Source organism: Haliotis rubra, unplaced genomic scaffold, assembly GCF_003918875.1.
Source record: "Haliotis rubra isolate DU_JTF1 unplaced genomic scaffold, ASM391887v1 Scf572, whole genome shotgun sequence".
NCBI lineage: Eukaryota > Metazoa > Mollusca > Gastropoda > Lepetellida > Haliotidae > Haliotis > Haliotis rubra.
Genome location: NW_025767271.1, coordinates 568,136 through 588,882, shown reverse-complemented (window position 1 = coordinate 588,882; position 20,747 = coordinate 568,136). Strand labels below are relative to the sequence as shown.

The 20,747-nt window shown below is 40.9% G+C and overlaps 1 protein-coding gene across 1 annotated transcript; it reads left to right on the top strand.

The window, feature by feature from the left end:
* Positions 1–18,951: 18,951 nt before the first annotated feature.
* LOC124254481 (CHRNA7-FAM7A fusion protein-like) lies at positions 18,952–19,518 on the top strand. Its single transcript, XM_046688289.1, has one exon. The coding sequence runs from the start codon at positions 18,952–18,954 to the stop codon at positions 19,516–19,518; it is 567 nt and encodes a 188-aa protein (XP_046544245.1).
* The last annotated feature ends 1,229 nt before the right edge of the window (positions 19,519–20,747 follow it).

Sequence of the window (20,747 nt, the reverse complement as noted above, 5' to 3'; positions counted from 1 at the left end):
TATTGATAAGATGTATTCATCTCTACCCTCGTCTGATGACTTAGCAATTTCAAGAAGTGATGTTTTGTTGTCATTGAAACAACTCAAAGCAGGCAAATCTTGCGGCCCTGATAACTTACCTGGTATTGTTTTGAAAGAATGTGGAGAGTAACTATGTGCCATATTTCAGAAGATGTTTCCATGGTCAATTAGTTCAGCTGTAATCTTTCCCACTCTCTGGAAAACTTCCAATATCATTCTTGTTCCGAAAAGGAATAATCCCGCCGTAAAAATGACTATCGCCCAATTGCTTTGGCATCGATAACGATGAAGTGTTTAGAACGGGTTATAAAAAAATTGTTACTTGATAATGTAAGTTATTTGCTAGATCCAGTACAGTTTGCATATAGACCAGGGCGTGGGACGGAGGCTTAACATTAACCCTCCTACAAAATATTCACTCTCAAAATATTCACTCTCATCTGGAGACTTGTAACAACTATGTAAGAACCCTCTTTGATTTTTCTTCCGCCTTCAGTACCATCCAACCACACCTTTTGATGAGTAAACTGTTTAATCTTGTATCGTAGGCACTTTGACGTGGTATGGGTTTTATCAGGGAGTATGTTTGTATATTCTCTGAGGTAAGTTAAAGTTGTGTTATCTAAATCTAAATCACAGTGCTGTCAATATAAATGAAATATCAGCAGCTTATTATCATGACCATCATCACAGCCATGTACTGATCAGCTGCCTGCGTGTAATTAACCCTAATGAACCTTAGAGTATGGCCGGTTGGCCACGGAAGTTTAACATTGTGGAGGAAGTGCATGCTGGATACTGCAGGCTGACCATACATGTATTGTAATACGATACGGGGCAGCCTGACAGGCAGTAGTATATAGACAATGAATTCTTAATGTAAGGAGACTTGACCCTCGGGGAGGCTAGGCAGGTGGGCTGAAAATCGCCTCTGTGATGCTGCCTGGCCGTTGCTGCACTATCATGTAATTGCACATTTAGACGCCGAATAAAGTGCTGTGGACCCACTGATGGACTTCTGTGTTTGAAGAGACAATATCCCCAAAACGCGTTAAACAGCCCGGGATACTTGGCGTTAATAGCAACATTATCAAATTGGTTAAAGAGTCCATGTTACAAAGAACTCAGTATGTCAGTGTCAAAGGCTATCAATCTTCTTTTCTCTACCTCTACTGGAGCTCCACAGGGCTGTGTTCTTTCATACCTTACTCTTCATTTTGTATACTAATGACTGTTACTTGTCATTAAATTACGTGTTTAATGTGAGATTACGCCGCCCTAATTTCTGATTCCGAACATAATTATCGTTAAGGCATTGAAACTTTCTATCTTGGTGTAAAAACAATTTTCTGTTTCTGAATGTATAATGAAATCTAAGGAAATGGTGGTTGATTTTTCCTTTCCAGACAGGAAGTAAAATTGAGGTTTGGATTCTTATCCTTTGATATGGTTAATGGTAGCATATTGATAAAATGATTGGTTGGTTTGTTGTTTAACGTCGCACTCAGTGATATTCCAGCTATATGGTGGCGGTCTATAAATAATCGAGTCTGGGCTAGACAGGCCAGTGATCAACAGCATGAACATCGATGTACACAATTGGGATACGATGACATGTGTCAACCAAGTCAGCGAGCCTGACCACCCGATCCCGTTAGTCGCCTCTTACGAGAAGCATGGACCCGTGAAGGTCCGGGTTAGAATATTGGTCTTCAGTAACCCATGCTTGTGTGTGTGGTGTTGTGTGTGTTGCTGTGTTGCTCTGTGTGGTGTAGTGTGTGTTTTTCTTTGTAGTGTTGTGTGTGTTGCTCTGTGTGGTGTGTGTGTGTTGCTGTGTGGTGTTGTGTGTGTTGCTCTGTGTGGTGTTGTATGTCTGATGATGAGCTGTTTGAGCAGCATATCCAGTCTGGAAAAGGCGAGTTATAAATACTTTCATTATTATTATTACTCAACATCAAGACCACACTATCAGCAAAAGGTAGCACGAAAAATTTCATTAGGTTAGGAAAAGCTGAGTACCATGTTTACCAGAATTCATAATATCAAAATATATCTCGTTTATAAAATATGAGAAAAGTATTGGACTTGAAATAAGCCAACAGGGCATGTTCTTTCATCTACAAAAAATACATACAACTTTTGTTTTAAATATCTCTAAATGACTGCGTGATCACAAATTGAGTAGTCCTTTCTAAATCCCGCCTGTAAATCAGATATTGAATCTCACATGTTTGACCACTGTGTAATTCTGTGTTGATAAGAGACGTAAAAAGCTTTGCCAAGAATACTAGTGAGAGACAAAATCCTAAAATTGTCAGATTTGTTAACATTTCCATTCTTATATTATTGAATGACGATAGATTGCGCATACACAGAAGGTCCTGGATCAAATACTCGTTTGAAGCTTTTGGCGGAACGAGACTGGGCGATCGGTATGGCCAATATAGGTCCTTCACAACGTCAAATTGCAAGAACCTTAAAAGGCAAACAGTCCACCATTAGCAAGTTGATAAACCGCTACCAGAAAACAGGCCAGACCCAAGACAGGTATCACGACACCGACCGAAGAGGGCTACATCCGGCAGAACCACCTCCGGAACAGATTCGTGACGGCGACGTCAAAGGCGGTAACAGCACTAGCACACACCATCAGCAGACGACTTGGTATGGCTGGTATACGAGCCAACCGCCCCTTCCTTGGAATGGCAAAGACCCGTCTACACCTTCAAAACAGACTGCAATGGGCACGAACTGTACGTCGGTGGTAGCGACATGACTGGGAGAGAGTACTCTCTTCATATGAAAGTCAGTTCAGGAATGATGTCAGAGTTCGGGGTTTTCGACGTAGAGGAAAGCAACTCGCGCCAAACTGCGTTCAAGAAGATCATCCGATCTATGGAGGAGGCGTCATGGTATGGGGCAGCATTTGTGGCAAGAGAACAACGGGGATGAAGTTTGAGACCATTTGCGGTGCCTTTGACGACAACAGCCCAGTGGAGACAACGCACGGCCAGAATTATACGAGAATGCCTGCACAACGTCAACGTCAACGTATTGCCTTGGTCAGCGCGTTCTCCAGACATGAACTCCATTGAACATCTCTGGAATCATTTCGATCGTCAGCCGATACGGCATGCACCACCTCCAACGAACCGACAGGAACTTGAACAGACTCTCTTGGACTTATGGAACAGGATCCCTGCTGACGTCACTCCGCCGACTGACGATGTCAGTGGGGAGACGTGTGTTGGTCGGGGAGAGTTCTTGAATGGGCGACCATGTGTAACAGCTTGACTTCTGAGAGTTTCTAGGACTTCAGTCCCGCCCAACAACGAAGCACGTGTTATACATGTGGTCTCACCGTAGGCAAGTGAGTTTGTTCAAAACTGCCTCTGTTCACCCAGCAGAAAATGGGTATCCGGTGAAATATATGTCGTGAGACTATTAACCTTCTAGCGCCTAACAGGCAGCTTGGGTTATCCGGGGTAACAATGATAAGATTGTGCGCTTTGACAGGGTGTCTGGCTTTGAAGTGTGTGAGTGAGTTAATATTTTTAGTCTCATCGACAATATTTCAGCCATATCGTGACTAAGAAGTTGTAGATGTATAAATGAATAAAAAAGTTAGATAGTATACTTACCTGTCCGCAAAGGACAGTAAAACAACTAGATTACATTTGCTTCCTGCATGGACCCTAACTGTATTTACACCATCCCTTCGGCTATTAGCAATTTTAGATAATCTAGCCATAAATTAAAAAAGATACATAAACTACGATTTAAAAAAGTGGAAAGTTTTAATTTACTTGTGTTATGGGAATGTTTTGGGACTTACGTACCCTCTCAGGAGGACAATAATTTTACAATACTTTAACCCCTTTGAGGATACAGCCACTAACAATATGAGTTACTAACTTAAAGTTCCAATCATAAAATATTTACCTATTTACAAATCATTCAACAAATCTATTTCGTTTAAAAATGCAATAAATAAATGAGAACTGATATTAAAATAGAGCTGTTATCCGGTATTCTAGAAGATATTGTCCTGGATCCAATGATTTTGCAGGCTCCACCATATACAGTGGAGCCATAATCAAGTTTGGAACGGACCAATGATCTATATAGGTGGAGGAGGGTAGTTTGATCCCTCCCCACTTTGAATTAGAAACTATTTTCTAGCCTGGAAATGGCGCAATATAAATGTTCTCATTATAGATATTCTCATAATTATACATCTCTGATTACACAATGCCATTTAGAAAGTGGTCAAATGTAGCATATGTTATATTTGGGATTACACTTTCTAAGTAAAGTACAGATTTTAGTCCTTTTTGTTGTGTTGAGTCCCATCCGGGATTCGAGCCCACACCCTCAGAGCCAGGCACCTACCTAATCGCCAGCAAAACAAAGTCAGTCGCCTAACCCGCTCAGCTACCGCGACTTCCATCCTGACGTCAGATCGTGAAGGCAGGGTACTATTGAGGCTCACTCGACGACAACCATTCGTCACAAGCACTGTTCAGAAGCACCACTGGTTACCATTTCGGCGTCTCAACGATCTTGAACAAACCGTAATCGCCTTAGGAGAGCCGGGTACATATTAGAAGGGTCATCAAACGTCTTCTACTTAACGATCATCACCAACAGCCACGCTTGGCTTGGTGATGACGACGGCAACACTGGAATCTGAGGACTTGGCGAAGACTTCATTGGTCTGATGAAAGCTGATTCCGTCTTCATGTAACTGATGGACGATTAAGAGTTTGGAGGACTGTGACGGGTGATCAGTATATCCCGGAAGTGTTCGATCCAAATGTCCTCGATTTTGATAATTGCTGTCCTCCATTTTGATAATCATCATCTTACTACAAGACACGTATTTATAGATGACAAAACTAGGCCACACCGTTCTCACACAGTGACAGCTTTCATTCAGAATTGCCGGGGTTGCTTAACTTTTCCCCAAGGGTATATAGGTTGATTTATCCGTTCCATTATATGCATTTGACGTATTCTGGCTTACCGGTTGTCAGGGACGTAATATTTGGCTATCTTTTCTATTCTATAAAAGCCTAAATGGATTTTCACTCGCACGTTGTATAAATTATCTTGTTCACAATTGCTTCACAAACAACTGGTCCACGACGCTAAGTATGGGTATAGGGGTACGGCTAGTTATTAATGTCTGTAGGTGTGTTTCTGTCACAGAACGTATAAATCTAAAATGGATCTCGTTGAAAGCAATGTTGGTTGTTTGCAAATAGCATCTTACATCATTAAATGAAGATTGCGCATGGCGAACAGGCGGAGGTCAGACATGACATCGATGTGCGCTTAGGGAGAAAGATATATTACTGCCGAGATGACTTATCTTGTATTCGTTTCTGCTCACATTATTCTTGGTCTTTCTTACACAGATGAATTGCAATATGATTGAGGAACAGCACAGACTTGTGAAACAATTTTCTAATGATTACAATCGATTTGTGTTTCCTCGTAAAGTCAAAGAAGTAATTGACATCAATGTTCAATTTCGTTTGATGCAATTAGTTGAAATGAACGAGTTGCAGCAGACAATGGTCACCAATGGATATTTTCTCTTGGAGTGGGCGGATGACTCACTGAAATGGAACAGCTCAGACTTCGATGGACAAGATAATCTGTTTCTGTCTACTGACAGTGTATGGGTTCCTGACTTAACAGTTATGAACGCCCTCACCCAAAGGACGATGTTTTGGGAACAATCTGGCCTTGTTTACGTACATAACACTGGATTAGTACTTTGGATTCATGGTGATCTGTTCACGACGATGTGTGTATTCGATGTTTCCTATTTTCCGTTTGACACACAGGTCTGTAACATATCACTCACCCTCCTGGTATACAGAATCGGACAAAGTTCGATTTCTACCTCAGAAAAATAGATCCTTGACTACTTATTCACAAGAAGGAAATTCTTTGTGGATAATAAACGATATATCTGGGGAAATTGTAATGGACGTATTCCCTCACCTTCGCATTACCATCACCTTAAAGCGCCGACCTTCATTCTATGTCTTCAACCTGATAATCCCCATCACGCTGTTATCCCTTCATAGCTCCCTGGTGTTTGCTCTGCCTATAGAGCACGGAGACAAAACGGCTCTCTCCATGACAGTTCTGCTCGCTTTCACAGTGTTCCTGAGTCAGATGACCAACGAAATGCCCAGGACATCCCTACAGACGTCATACCTCACCATCTACCTCACCGTCCTCCTCACTCTCAGCTCCCTTGCTGTGGCAATGTCAATCCTCATCCTCAGGGTGCATCGAAGGACCGATGAAGTACCTTTAATATTGCAAAGATGGGTCACTGCCAAGATTTGCTGTTCTCGGAACAAAACAAAGAAGGAAGATACATTAGATATGACGAAGCTTTCAGGGCATAACGGCGAAAGAGAGAAATCTGATGCCAGGGTGGAGTGGAAGGATGTTTCTCTTGTGCTTGATGCCTTCTGTCTGAGACTCTTCATGTTCCTCAATGTGGGTTGTGTCACTGCTCTCTTGATCAAACTTATCTAACAGTATGAGATATTCACAAATTCGTAAGCCGTATGCGACGCTTTCATTTTTCGAGGTGAAAACCTTCAATAGATTATCTAACTCTCCATCACCATGAATATCACAGCCTACACAAACGATGCACCTGTCTGCTTACCGTACAGCTGCAGCGCAAACAAGCTTAGCGATCAAGCGATCAAGCAATCAAGTAATCAAATAATCAAGCGATCAAGCAATCAAGCAATGAAACGTGCGGTCGTTACGAACACAACTAACGATATTGGAGGCGTCTGCAAGATTCATGTACGATTACCGGGAAAGTTGTCTATTGTGCTTCACCAAAACATGGCTGAACGAAAGTGTGAATTTGGGATCAATAACTCTTTCTGGATTTGGACAACCGATTCGCATGGACAGAGATCTTCAGATAACGGAGAAGGGAACGGGTGGTGAACTGTGTATGTATATGAACCCAAAATGGTGAAATGTCTTACGTGAAAATGTGTGCACAAAGGATGTGTAAATATTATCTGTTTCATTCAGACCATTTTACTTACCAAGAGAATTTGGACAGGTATTTGTAACTTCTTGTATATATTCCACCAAATGCAAACTCAAACAAAGCCGCTGATTCAATTCGGAAAATTACGGACAAATTTGGAAGCTCATTAGCGGATGTTCCCAACTTCATTTTGGGTGATTTTAATAAATGTTCTTTAAAGGATGTACTTCTACACTATTTTCAATATGTGACGTGTCCATCCAGGCGAGACAAGACATTGGATCTTTGTGACGCTTACAAATCCTACGTAAAACAGCCTATCGGAACATCAGGTCCTAACCAACGCTGGACGATCTAACCAACGTTGTCACAAACTACATTAAGTTTTGTGTGGATAATATTATTCCTCTTAGGACAATCAAAGTTTACCCTTATAATAAACCGTGGGTCACAAAGAAGTTTAAATCTTTATTTAATGAAAAGAGACGAGCATTTTGTTCAGGTAATATTCACACAGCAAAAGAAATACAAAGGGATATTATATGTCAACCAGCAAAATGTAAAGATGAATATATAGTTAAAATTGAAAAAAATGTTTACCACAAACGATTTGAAACATGCTTGGCAAGGACTTAAGTCTGTAATTGGGATTAACAAAAACCAGCAATGTATTGATGATGTTCAAGATGATCTTGGTTTTGCTAATCAATGATGTTACCAACGATATTGATAAGATGTATTCATCTCTACCCTCGTCTGATGACTTAGCAATTTCAAGAAGTGATGTTTTGTTGTCATTGAAACAACTCAAAGCAGGCAAATCTTGCGGCCCTGATAACTTACCTGGTATTGTTTTGAAAGAATGTGGAGAGTAACTATGTGCCATATTTCAGAAGATGTTTCCATGGTCAATTAGTTCAGCTGTAATCTTTCCCCACTCTCTGGAAAACTTCCAATATCATTCTTGTTCCGAAAGGAATAATCCCGCCGTAAAATGACTTCTCGCCCAATTGCTTTGGCATCGATAACGATGAAGTGTTTAGAACGGGTTATAAAAAATTGTTACTTGATAAGTGTAGAGTTATTTGCTAGATCCAGTTACAGTAACAACTATGTAAGAATCCTCTTTGGATTGATTTTTCTTCTTTTTCTTCCGCCAGTACCATCCAACCACACCTTTTGATGAGTAAACTGTTTAATCTTGTATCGTAGGCACTTTGACGTGGTATGGGTTTTATCAGGGAGTATGTTTGTATATTCTCTGAGGTAAGTTAAAGTTGTGTTATCTAAATCTAAATCACAGTGCTGTCAATATAAATGAAATATCAGCAGCTTATTATCATGACCATCATCACAGCCATGTACTGATCAGCTGCCTGCGTGTAATTAACCCTAATGAACCTTAGAGTATGGCCGGTTGGCCACGGAAGTTTAACATTGTGGAGGAAGTGCATGCTGGATACTGCAGGCTGACCATACATGTATCGTAATACGATACGGGGCAGCCTGACAGTCAGTAGTATATATACAATGAATTCTTAATGTAAGGAGACTTGACCCTCGGACAGCGGCTAGGCAGGTGGGCTGACGATCGCCTCTGTGATGCTGCCTGGCCGTTGCTGCACTGTCATGTAATTGCATATTTAGACGCCGAATAAAGTGTTGTGGACCCACTGATTGACTTCTGTGTTTGAAGAGACAATATCCCCAAAACGCGTTAAACAGCCCGGGATACTTGGCGTTAATAGCAACATTATCAAATGGGTTAAAGAGTCCATGTTACGAAGAACTCAGTATGTCAGTGTCAAGGGCTATCAATCTTCTTTTCTCAACCTCTACTGGAGCTCCACATGGCTGTGTTCTTTCATCCTTACTCTTCATTTTGTATACTAATGATTGTTACTTGTCATTAAATTACGTGTTTACTGTGAAATTCGCAGATTCGCTGTTACTCCCTAATTTCTGATTCCGTCCCTAGTATGGTGATCTACCTTCTGTTGTTGGCGATCTATAGCCTGACTTTATATTGTATTGTCCCAATAGTGCTATTAGTTTTAAACGTTCCACGCTAGTTTTAATTCTAATTGTGATATTCTAGTTGTTTTACTGTCCTTCGTCGACAGGTTTTTTATAATATACATATATTCCACTTCAAAATCAAATATGTTCTCGTCACGATATGGCTGCAATATTGCCGATGTGACGTTAAACAATAACTCACTCACTCACTCACTCATTTCTGATTCCGAACATAATTATCGTAAAGGCATTGAACATTTCTATCGTGGTGTAAAAACAATTTTCTTTTTCTGAATGTAAAGAAATCTAAGGAAATGGTGGTTGATTTTCGGAGAAATAAGGAACCTCTACATCCTCTTATAATTGAGGGGCGGTGGGGTAGCCTAATGGTTAAAGCGTTAAGTTGGATCGTCACGCCGAAGACCCGGGTTCGAATCCCTACATGGGTACAATGTGTGAAGCCCATTTCTGGTGTCCCCCCCGCCGTGATGTTGCTGGAATATTGCTAAAAGCAGCGTAAAACCAAACTCAGCCAGTCAGTCAGTCTTATAATTGATAATGCAGAAAGTGAAAGAGTGGACCATTACAAATATCTCGGTGTTGTTTTAGATTCAAAACGTTCGTTTTCAAAACACATCGATCACATTTACAAAGAAAGGCCAACAGCGACTTTATTTTCTTCTCCGCTTAAGAAACTTTTCGATTGACAAAACCATAATGACCGTTTTTTATCAAACATTTCTTCAAAGTGTGGTGACCTACAATTTTGTAGTGGTATGGGGGTCTGTCTGCTCGCAACAAAAAAACAAACTTTTCAAAATTGTTAGTACTGCCAGCAAAATAACTGGAGTGTCTTTCTAACATATTCCCTTCATCTATGAACGCCAGATTGTGAAAAAGGCAACTAAAATTAGAATTGATAGTTCCCATATTTTATCTCACCATTTTGAACGACTTCCATCTGGACGCCGCTTTCGATTACCTTCCCTTAAAACAAACAGAGCTCGACAGTCCTTCATCCCATCCAGTATTCGTATTATTATTTGCAACAAATGTTTTTGAACAGACATCACGCATGCGATAACTACTAACTCAGCATCTTTACCTATGTGGTGAATTGTATAAGAATCATCAGCAATCATTTTGTGCATGTAATTATTGTGTATATTTCTGTGAATTTTGTATATATTCGTTTTGAGGCCGTTTCTGATATAAAAAGAATTTCCTCCGGGATAATAAAGTTATATCTTATCTTATATTATCTAAGCGATACAGTTCTGTCGAAATATGAAGACTATAAATGCTCCTTTGGTGAAAATGATTCAATTTTTTGCTCTTTTTCCTGTTTGAAATATCGATACAGACAACAATTTCTTCACATAGTTCATACCGTTCAAGTATATATGGCAGATCTTGACACAGTATCATGTCAGATATTTTCATCATAAGCAGCAACTGCATACTTAGAGAATTAATCATTAACAAATGTTCAACAACCTTGTTCATTTCTGATTTCTGATTTCTTCATTTTCTTATAGTATAATCTGTTTCTAATTGTATGTAAATGGTTTAGAATTGGAGTTCAACCTGCAACTGGCATACGATGACATGTGTCAACCAAGCCAGCGAGCCTGACCACCCGATCCCGCTAGTCGCCTCTTACAACAAGCATGAGTTACTGGAGATCAATTTTCACCCGGATCTTCACGGGTTCTGATTAATGTACCGAACAAGAACAAAGCTGCACAAGCATGAACGTGAGAGTTATGGAATTAGTTGACAAGAGGAAGTAAGGGACAGTTGCTTTTGTAAGATCAACGTTGCTGAAGTAATCGTAATATGGAGAGGCCAGGATAAAGTCCCCTCCTTTGAGTTTAATCCTCTTTTTTAACAAGGTAAGTACTTGGTTCTTGTGACAAGCAGGGTTTTTTCATTTATTTCAAAATTACTGATATCTGCAATTGGTTTGGTTTGATTTGAATCTAAGATATCTTGAATTAATCTCTAATATGATTCAGTATAATGTGTTAGCTATTGTTCTGTTAAATAGCTACTACATATCTTCGTAGTATCTCAGTCACATTTTAGGACATAAATAATAATATTTAGGACATCAGAAAATGTTGCTCAGCAACAGTGGAACAAGTGTAAGTAAACATACCCATGGAAACAAATATCTATCCTTTTTAACCCCCGCGTTTTTTTGCTGTTGTTTTCGGGTTCAATATTCTAATCCTAATTAACAAATATTAGGGAAGATAAAACCCTTCTTGGAATCACAAGAGTTCATCCGTTCATGTCAAGTGGCTTGTAAAAAAACAAAATGGCTTCCACATCGTCGTTTGTCCAACAAAACGGGCCAAAATCGTCTAAAATCGACCAGGGTAAGAGAATGACGACCTACCCGACGTCTGTTCTTATCCCCCAGAGCACAATACTGCACCACCAGCTTGGCGCCATATTCACTGTCACTTGAATTTGAGGTCATGGGGAGTGGTCCACTGGTCGGGCGAAACTTGATGTCTTTTGTTCGTGGCTGATGGGAGAGCTCCGGATCCAGATGTATTGGGACAGGCAAGCCCTCCAATAAGATTAGAGGACAATATCACAACGTCAAATTCAACGTCTGATACAGTCAAAGAGAAGGAGGGTCAGGGCTGTTATTGCAACTGTCGGAGGTTACCTAAGATATTGGTATTGTGTTCTGTTATTGATTCTTCTCAGATTGTTTTAGGATTGTATGTCAAAATCTTGAAAACGACCGCACTCATCAACGTCATACGACCATAGCTGTCAGCACAACAAAATAAGTACATTTCGAGTCTGTGATTAAACACTTTTTCTTTCCTTTTTTCGCGTTTAAATCTGCCATTTAATTATTCCTTGAGTTCCTTTCCAGACAGGAAGTAAAATTGAGGTTTGGATTCTTATCCTTTGATATGGTTAATGGTAACATATTGATAAAATAATTGGTTGGTTTGTTGTTTAACGTCGCACTCAGTGATATTCCAGCTATATGGCGGCGGTCTATAAATAATCGAGTCTGGGCTAGACAGGCCAGTGATCAACAGCATGAACATCGATGTACACAATTGGGATACGATGACATGTGTCAACCAAGTCAGCGAGCCTGACCACCCGATCCCGTTAGTCGCCTCTTACGAGAAGCATGGACCCGTGAAGGTCCGGGTTAGAATATTGGTCTTCAGTAACCCATGCTTGTGTGCGTGGTGTTGTGTGTGTTGCTGTGTTGCTCTGTGTGGTGTTGTGTGTGTTGTTCTGTGTAGTGTTGTGTGTGTTGCTGTGTGGCGTTGTGTGTGTTGCTGCGTGGTGTTGTGTGTGTTGCTGCTGTGTGGTGTTGTGTGTGTTGTTCTGTGTAGTGTTGTGTGTGTTGCTGTGTGGTGTTGTGTGTGTGTTGCTGTGTGGTGTTGTGTGTGTTGCTGCGTGGTGTTGTGTGTGTTGTTGCTGTGTGTGTTGTGTGTGTTGTTCTGTGTAGTGTTGTGTGTGTTGTTCTGTGTGGTGTTGTGTGTGTTGCTGTGTGGTGTTGTGTGTGTTGCTGCGTGTGTTGTGTGTGTTGTTCTGTGTGGTGTTGTGTGTGTTGCTGTGTAGTGTAGTGTGTGTGTGTGTTGTTGCTGTGTGTGGTGTTGTGTGTGTGTTGCTGTGTGGTGTTGTGTGTGTTGCTGTGTGTTGTTGTGTGTGTTGCTGTGTGGTGTTGTGTGTGTGTGTGGTGTTCTGTGTAGTGTTGTGTGTGTGTGTGTGCTGTGTTGCTGTGTGTGTGTGTTGTGTGTGTTGTTCTGTGTAGTGGTGTGTGTGTGTGTGCTGTGGTGTTGCTGTGTGGTGTTGTGTGTGTTGCTGTGTAGTGTTGTGTGTGTTGCTGTGTGGTGTTGTGTGTGTTGCTGTGTAGTGTTGTGTGTGTTGCTGCGTGGTGTTGTGTTTGTTGCTCTGTGTAGTGTTGTGTGTGTTGCTGTGTTGCTCTGTGTGGTGTTGTGTGTGTTGTTCTGTGTAGTGGTGTGTGTGTTGCTGTGTGGTGTTGTGTGTGTTGCTGTGTGGTGTTGTGTGTGTTGCTGCGTGGTGTTGTGTGTGTTGCTGTGTAGTGTTGTGTGTGTTGCTGCGTGGTGTTGTGTTTGTTGCTGTGTGTAGTGTTGTGTGTGTTGTGTGTGCTGCTGTAGTGTTGTGTGTGTTGCTGTGTGGTGTTGTGTGTGTTGCTGTGTGGTGTTGTGTGTGTTGTTCTGTGTAGTGTTGTGTGTGTTGCTGCGTGGTGTTGTGTTTGTTGCTCTGTGGTGTGTGTGTGTGTGTGTGTTTTGCTCTGTGTGGTGTGTGTGTGTGTGTGTTTTGCTCTGTGTGGTGTGTGTGTGTTGCTCTGTGTGGTTTGTGTGTGTGTTGGTCTGTGTGGTGTTGTGTATTTTGCTCTGTGTGATGTGTGTGTGTTGCTGTGTGGTGTTGTGTGTGTGTGTTGCTCTGTGTGGTGTTGTATGTCCATGCATGTGTGAGAGGGGGGAGGAGTTAATGATGAGCTGTTTGAGCAGCATATCCAGTCTGGAAAAGGCGAGTTTTAAATACTTTCATTATTATTATTACTCAACATCAAGACCACACTATCAGCAAAAGGTAGCACGAAAAATTTCATTAGGTTAGGAAAAGCTGAGTACCATGTTTACCAGAATTCATAATATCAAAATATATCTCGTTTATGAAATATGAGAAAAGTATTGGACTTGAAATAAGCCAACAGGGCATGTTCTTTCATCTACAAAAAATACATACAACTTTTGTTTTAAATATCTCTAAAATGACTGCGTGATCACAAAGTTGAGTAGTCCTTTCTAAATCCCGCCTGTAAATCAGATATTGAATCTCACATGTTTGACCACTGTGTAACTCTGTGTTGATAAGAGACGTAAAAGCTTTGCCAAGAATACTAGTGAGAGACAAAATCCTAAAATTGTCAGATTTGTTAACATTTCCATTCTTATATTATTGAATGACGATAGATTGCCCATACACAGAAGGTCCTGGATCAAATACTCGATTGAAGCTTTTGGCGGAAAGCGCATGATATCGGGTAATAAGTACATAAGCATTTCTGATACAACAAATCAACGAACGCAGATTTACCAGTATCGAATATTTCACATTCCATTATAGGTGATTCCAACAAAATCAACATGATTAGGCTCTTTGATTGTATTATCATCAATCCAATTTAAATTCACATTCCCAACATTACAAACAATATCTTACTTTGCGAAACATTCTTAACATGACATAACCAGTCTGTTTCTGATATAAACTACCGGGCAAGAGAAAGTTATCACTTTAAAAGTAATTGCATAGAAAACCCAAAACGCTGGTACATGTTTGAACCCAAGCAGAAAACATGCGCCAAAACGCTACATGATCCCGCTAACATCGTAGCTGGCCAAAAAATTCGCACGAACCTGCATGGTTGTTGCATAAACACCGATGTTGGACAGAGCAAGTATGCAGTAACCACGAATATACCAAGATCTTACGTAAGCGCAACGAGACTGGGCGATCGGTATGGCCAATATAGGTCCTTCACAACGTCAAATTGCAAGAACCTTAAAAGGCAAACAGTCCACCATTAGCAAGTTGATAAACCGCTACCAGAAAACAGGCCAGACCCAAGACAGGTATCACGACACCGACCCAAGAGGGCTACATCCGGCAGAACCACCTCCGGAACAGATTCGTGACGACGACGTCAAAGGCGGTAACAGCACTAGCACACACCATCAGCAGACGACTTGGTATGGCTGGTATACGAGCCAACCCCCCTTCCTTGGAATGGCAAAGACCCGTCTACACCTTCAAAACAGACTGCAATGGGCACGAACTGTACGTCGGTGGTAGCGACATGACTGGGAGAGAGTACTCTTTGCATATGAAAGTCAGTTCAGGAATGATGTCAGAGTTCGGGTTTTTCGACGTAGAGGAAAGCAACTCGCGCCAAACTGCGTTCAAGAAGATCATCCGATCTATGGAGGAGGCGTCATGGTATGGGGCAGCATTTGTGGCAAGAGAACAACGGGGATGAAGTTTGAGACCATTTGCGGTGCCTTTTGACGACAACAGCCCAGTGGAGACAACGCACGGCCAGAATTATACGAGAATGCCTGCACAACGTCAACGTCAACGTATTGCCTTGGTCAGCGCGTTCTCCAGACATAAACTCCATTGAACATCTCTGGAATCATTTCGATCGTCAGCCGATACGGCATGCACCACCTCCAACGAACCGACAGGAACTTGAACAAACTCTCTTGGACTTATGGAACAGGATCCCTGCTGACGTCACCCGCCGACTGACGATGTCAGTGGGCAGACGTATGTTGGTCGGGGAGAGTTCTTGAATGGGCGACCATGTGTAACAGCTTGACTTCTGAGAGTTTCTAGGACTTCAGTCCTGCCCAACAATGAAGCACGTATTATACATGTGGTCTCGCCGTAGGCAAGTGATTTTGTTCAAAATTGCCTCTGTTCACCCAGCAGAAAATGGGTATCCGGTGAAATATATGTCGTGAGACTATTAACCTTCTAGCGCCTAACAGGCAGCTTGGGTTATCCGGGGTAACAATGATAAGATTGTGCGCTTTGACAGGGTGTCAAGCTTGAAGTGTGTGAGTGAGTTAATAGTTTTAGTCACATCGGCAGTATTTCAGCCATATCGTGACTAAGAAGTTGTAGATGTATAAATGAATAAAAATAAAGTTAGATATTATACTTACCTGTCCGCAAAGGACAGTAAAACAACTAGATTATCACAGAAATAAATTTAAAACGAGTACTTAAATCTAAAACATCCTAACTATAAATGACAATGCAATATAATAACAGGCTATATAATGCCAACAACTGAAGGTAGATCTCCATACTAGGGACCATGGGGACTTACAGTACATTTGCTTCCTGCATGGACCCTAGCTGGATTTACACCATCCCTTCAGCTATTAGCAATTTTATATAATCTAGCCATAAATTAAAAAGATACATATACTACGATTAAAACAGTGGAAAGTTTTAATTTACTTGTGTTTTGGGAATGTTTTGGGACGTACGTACCCTCTCAGGAGAACAATAATGTTACAATACTTTAACCCCCTTTTAGGATACAGCCACCAACAATCTGAGAAGCTAACTTAAAGTTCCAATCATAAAATATTTACCTATTTACAAATCATTCAACAAATCTATTTCGTTTAAAAATGCAATAAATAAATGAGAACTGATATTATTAAAAAGATCCTTCATAGTTCGTGATTTGAAATAGTCATCCCTCGTGATGGAATATTCAATACAGTTAAGCAGGACATGCTTGATCGTGATTCTTTCATCACAAGGGATGCAAAACGGAGGATCATCACCTTTTAACAGGTATCCATGTGTATATCTAGTACGGGCAATACGACATCGTCGCATAATAACTTCTTCAAATCTGGACTGACAACCCAAGTAGGTGTGACCAATATAGGGTTTTATTGCATGTAATGTATTTATACCTAGCTATTTGTGTGTCCCACTTCTTCTGCAACAGATCACGGGTGTAAGTTCTAATGCTAGCTTAACAATCAGATTATGGGATAAGAAGTGGCGTCACAGATTTGTTGAGTGCTGCCTTGACAGCAAGATCGGTCATTGTATTCCCAGGAATGTCACCGTGGCTCGGTAGCCAACAGGATGATGTCGTATTGGCTAGTAGCAAGATCATTACATAATTCAATAATTTCAATTAAAAGTGGATGTTTACAAGAGAGATTTTTAATAGCCTGAAGGCAAGAAAGAGAGTCGGAAAAGATTATATATTGTATATATTTTGGGTGTCTTTGAATATATTTAAGAGCGGTTAATATGGCGTTTGCTTCTGCTGTAAAAATAGAGCTGTTACCCGGTATTCTAGAATATATTGTCCTGGATCCAATGCTTTTGCAGGCTCCGCCATATACAATGGAGCCATAATCAAGTTTGGAACGGACCAATGACCCATATAGGTGGAGGAGGGTAGTTTGATCCCTTCCCCACTTTGAATTAGAAACTATTTTCTAGCCTGGAAATGGCGCAATATAAATGTTCTCATTATAGATATTCTCATAATTATACATCTCTGATTGCACAATGCCATTTAGAAAGTGGTCAAATGTAGCATATGTTATATTTGGGATTACACTTTCTAAGTAAAGTACAGATTCTAGAACTTTTTTGTTGTGTTGAGTCCCATCCGGGATTCGAGCCCACACCCTCAGAGCCAGGCACCTACCTAATCGCCAGCAAACAAAGTCAGTCGCCTAACCCACTCAGCTACCGCGACTTCCACCGCGACGTCAGATCGTGAAGGCAGGGTTCTATTGAGGCTCGCTCGACGACAACCATTCGTCACAAGCACTTTTCTGAAGCACCACTGGTTACCATTTCGGCGTCTCAACGATCTTGAACAATCCAGAATCGCCTAAGGAGAGCCGGGTACAGTTCATCAAACGTCTTCTACTTAACGATCATCACCAACAATCACGCTTGGCTTGGTGATTACCATGGCAACACTAGAATCTGAGACTTGGCGAAGACTACATTGGTCTGATGAAAGCTGATTCCTTCTTCATGTAACTGATGGACGATTAAGAGTTTGGAGGACTGTGACAGGTGATCAGTATATCCCGGAAGTGTTGGATCCAAAGGTCCTCTATTTTGATAATTGCTGTCCTCCATTTTGATAATCATCATCTTACTACAAGACACGTATTTATAGATGACAAAACTAGGTCACACCGTTCTCACACAGTGACAGCTTTCATTCAGAATTACCGGGGTTGCTTAACTTTTCCCCAAGGGTATATAGGTTGATTTATCTGTTCCATTATATGCATTTGACGTATTCTGGCTTACCGGTTGTCAGGGACGTAATATTTGGCTATCTTTTCTATTCTATGAAAGCCTAAATGGATTTTCACTCGCACGTTGTATACATTATCTTGTTCACAATTGCTTCACAAACAACTGGTCCACGACGCTAAGTAGGGGTATAGGGGTACGGCTAGTTATTAATGTCTGTAGGTGTGTTTCTGTTACAGAACGTATAATTCTAAATGGATCTCGTTGAAAGCAATGTTGGTTGTTTGCAAATAGCATCTTACATCATTAAATGAAGATTGCGCATGACGAACAGGCGGAGGTCAGACATGGCATCGATGTGCGCTTAGGGAGAAAGATATATTACTGCCGAGATGACTTATCTTGTATTCGTTTCGCTCACATTATTCTTTGTCTTTCTTACACAGATGAATTGCAACATGATTGAGGAACAGCACAGACTTGTGAAGCAATTATCTAATGATTACAATCGATTTGTGTTTCCTCGTAAAGTCAAAGAAGTAATTGACATCAATGTTCAATTTCGTTTGATGCAATTAGTTGAAATGAACGAGTTGCAGCAGGCAATGGTCACCAATGGCTATTTTCTCTTGGAGTGGATGGATGACTCACTGAAATGGAACAGCTCAGACTTCGATGAACAAGATTATCTGTTTCTGTCTACTGATAGTGTATGGGTTCCTGACTTAACAGTTATTAACGCCGTCACCCAAAGAACGATGTTTTGGGAACAACCTGGCCTTGTATACGTACATAGCACTGGATTAGTACGTTGGGGTCATGGTGATCTGTTCACGACGATGTGTGACTTCGATGTTTCCTATTTTCCGTTTGACACACAGGCCTGTAACATATCACTCACCTCCTGGTATACAGAATCGGACAAAGTTCGATTTCTACCTCAGAAAAATAGATCCTTGACTGCTTATTCACAAGAAGGAAATTCATTGTGGATACTGAAAGATATATCTGGGGAAATTGTAATGGACGGATACCCTTTCCTTCGCATTACCATCACCTTAAAGCGCCGACCTTCACTCTATGTCTTCAACCTGATAATCCCCATCACGCTGTTATCCCTTCTCAGCTTCCTGGTGTTCGCTCTGCCTATAGAGCACGGAGACAAAACGGCTTTCTCCATGACAGTTCTGCTCGCTTTCACAGTGTTCCTGAGTCAGATGACCAACGAAATGCCCAGGACATCCCTACAGACGTCATACCTCACCATCTACCTCACCGCCCTCCTCACTCTCAGCTCCCTTGCTGTGGCAATGTCAATCCTCATCCTCAGGGTGCATCGAAGGACCGATGAAGTACCTTTAATATTGCAAAGATGGGTCACTGCCAAGATATGCTGTTCTCGGAACAAAACAAAGAAGGAAGATACATTAGATATGACGAAGCCTTCAGGACATAACGGCGAAAGAGAGAAATCTGATGACAGGGTGGAGTGGAAGGATGTTTCTCTTGTGCTTGATGCCTTCTGTCTGAGACTCTTCATGTTCCTCAATGTGGGTTGTATCGTTGCTCTCTTGATCCTACTTATCTAACAGTGTGAGATATTCACCCGTTCGTAAGCCGTATGCAGTATGCGACGCTTTCATTTTTCGAGGTGAAAACCTTCAATAGATATATCTAAATCTCCATCACCATGAATATCACAGCCTACACAAAAGATGCACCCGTCTGCTTACCGTACAGCTGGACTGCAAACAAGCTTGGCACTCAAGCAATCAGGTTCTGTCGAAATATTAAGACTATAAATATTCCTTTGGTGAAAATGATTCAACATAATGCTCTTTTTCCTGTTTGAAATATCGATGCGGACAACAATTTGTAGTATGGCTAGAATGGTTCATACCGTTCAGGTATCATGTCAGATGTGTTCATCAAACCAGCAACTGCATACTTATGTATATATAATTAGTCATTTAACAAATGAACAAATGTTATACTGCCACCATGTTCATTTCTGATGAAAAGAAAATAATATATGTTTCTAATTGTATATAAATGGTATAGAATTGGAGTTTAAACTGTCATATGTAACGTAGACAATGTTTGTATATTTTGGGAGCTTTTTGTGTGACATCCCTATCTGTTCCTAACCTCTGTTACACACAATCATTTTATTCATAACATTTCAATCTTATTTCAAATTAATGGTTATTTTTGTTACTTTGTCCAACCACTGAGATAAGAGATTATGTGTATAACAATATTTGTTACAATATCTATGTGTTTGCTTGTGTGCTATGTCTCAAATAAACAGGGAATTATGCAAAAAAAATATGTGTTTTTGTTTGTTTGTTTGTTAGGTTTTAACGTTGCACTCAGCAATATTCAAGCTATATGGCGGTAGTCTGTAAATAATCGAGTCTGGACTAGACAATCCAAATACATGAGCATCGATCTACCCGATTGGGATACGATGACATGACATTGTGTCAAAAAGGTCAGCGAGCCTGACCGCTAGTCGCCTCTCACAACATGCATGGATTACTGAAGATCAGTTTTAACCCGGATCTTTACGAGTTCTGATTTATGTAGCGAACAAGAACAAATCTAATGAGTTGACAAGAGGGAGTAAACGACTGTGGTTGTTTTTGTAACTTCCACAAGGTCATCGTTGCTGAAGTAATCGTAATATGGAGAGGCCTGGATGGAAGCCTTTTTGTATAGTCCTCTCTTTTAAGTTTGGGCCGTGGGGTAGCCTAGTGGTTAAAGCTTTCGCTCGTCACGCCGAAGACCCGGGTTCGAATCCCCACATGGGTACAAT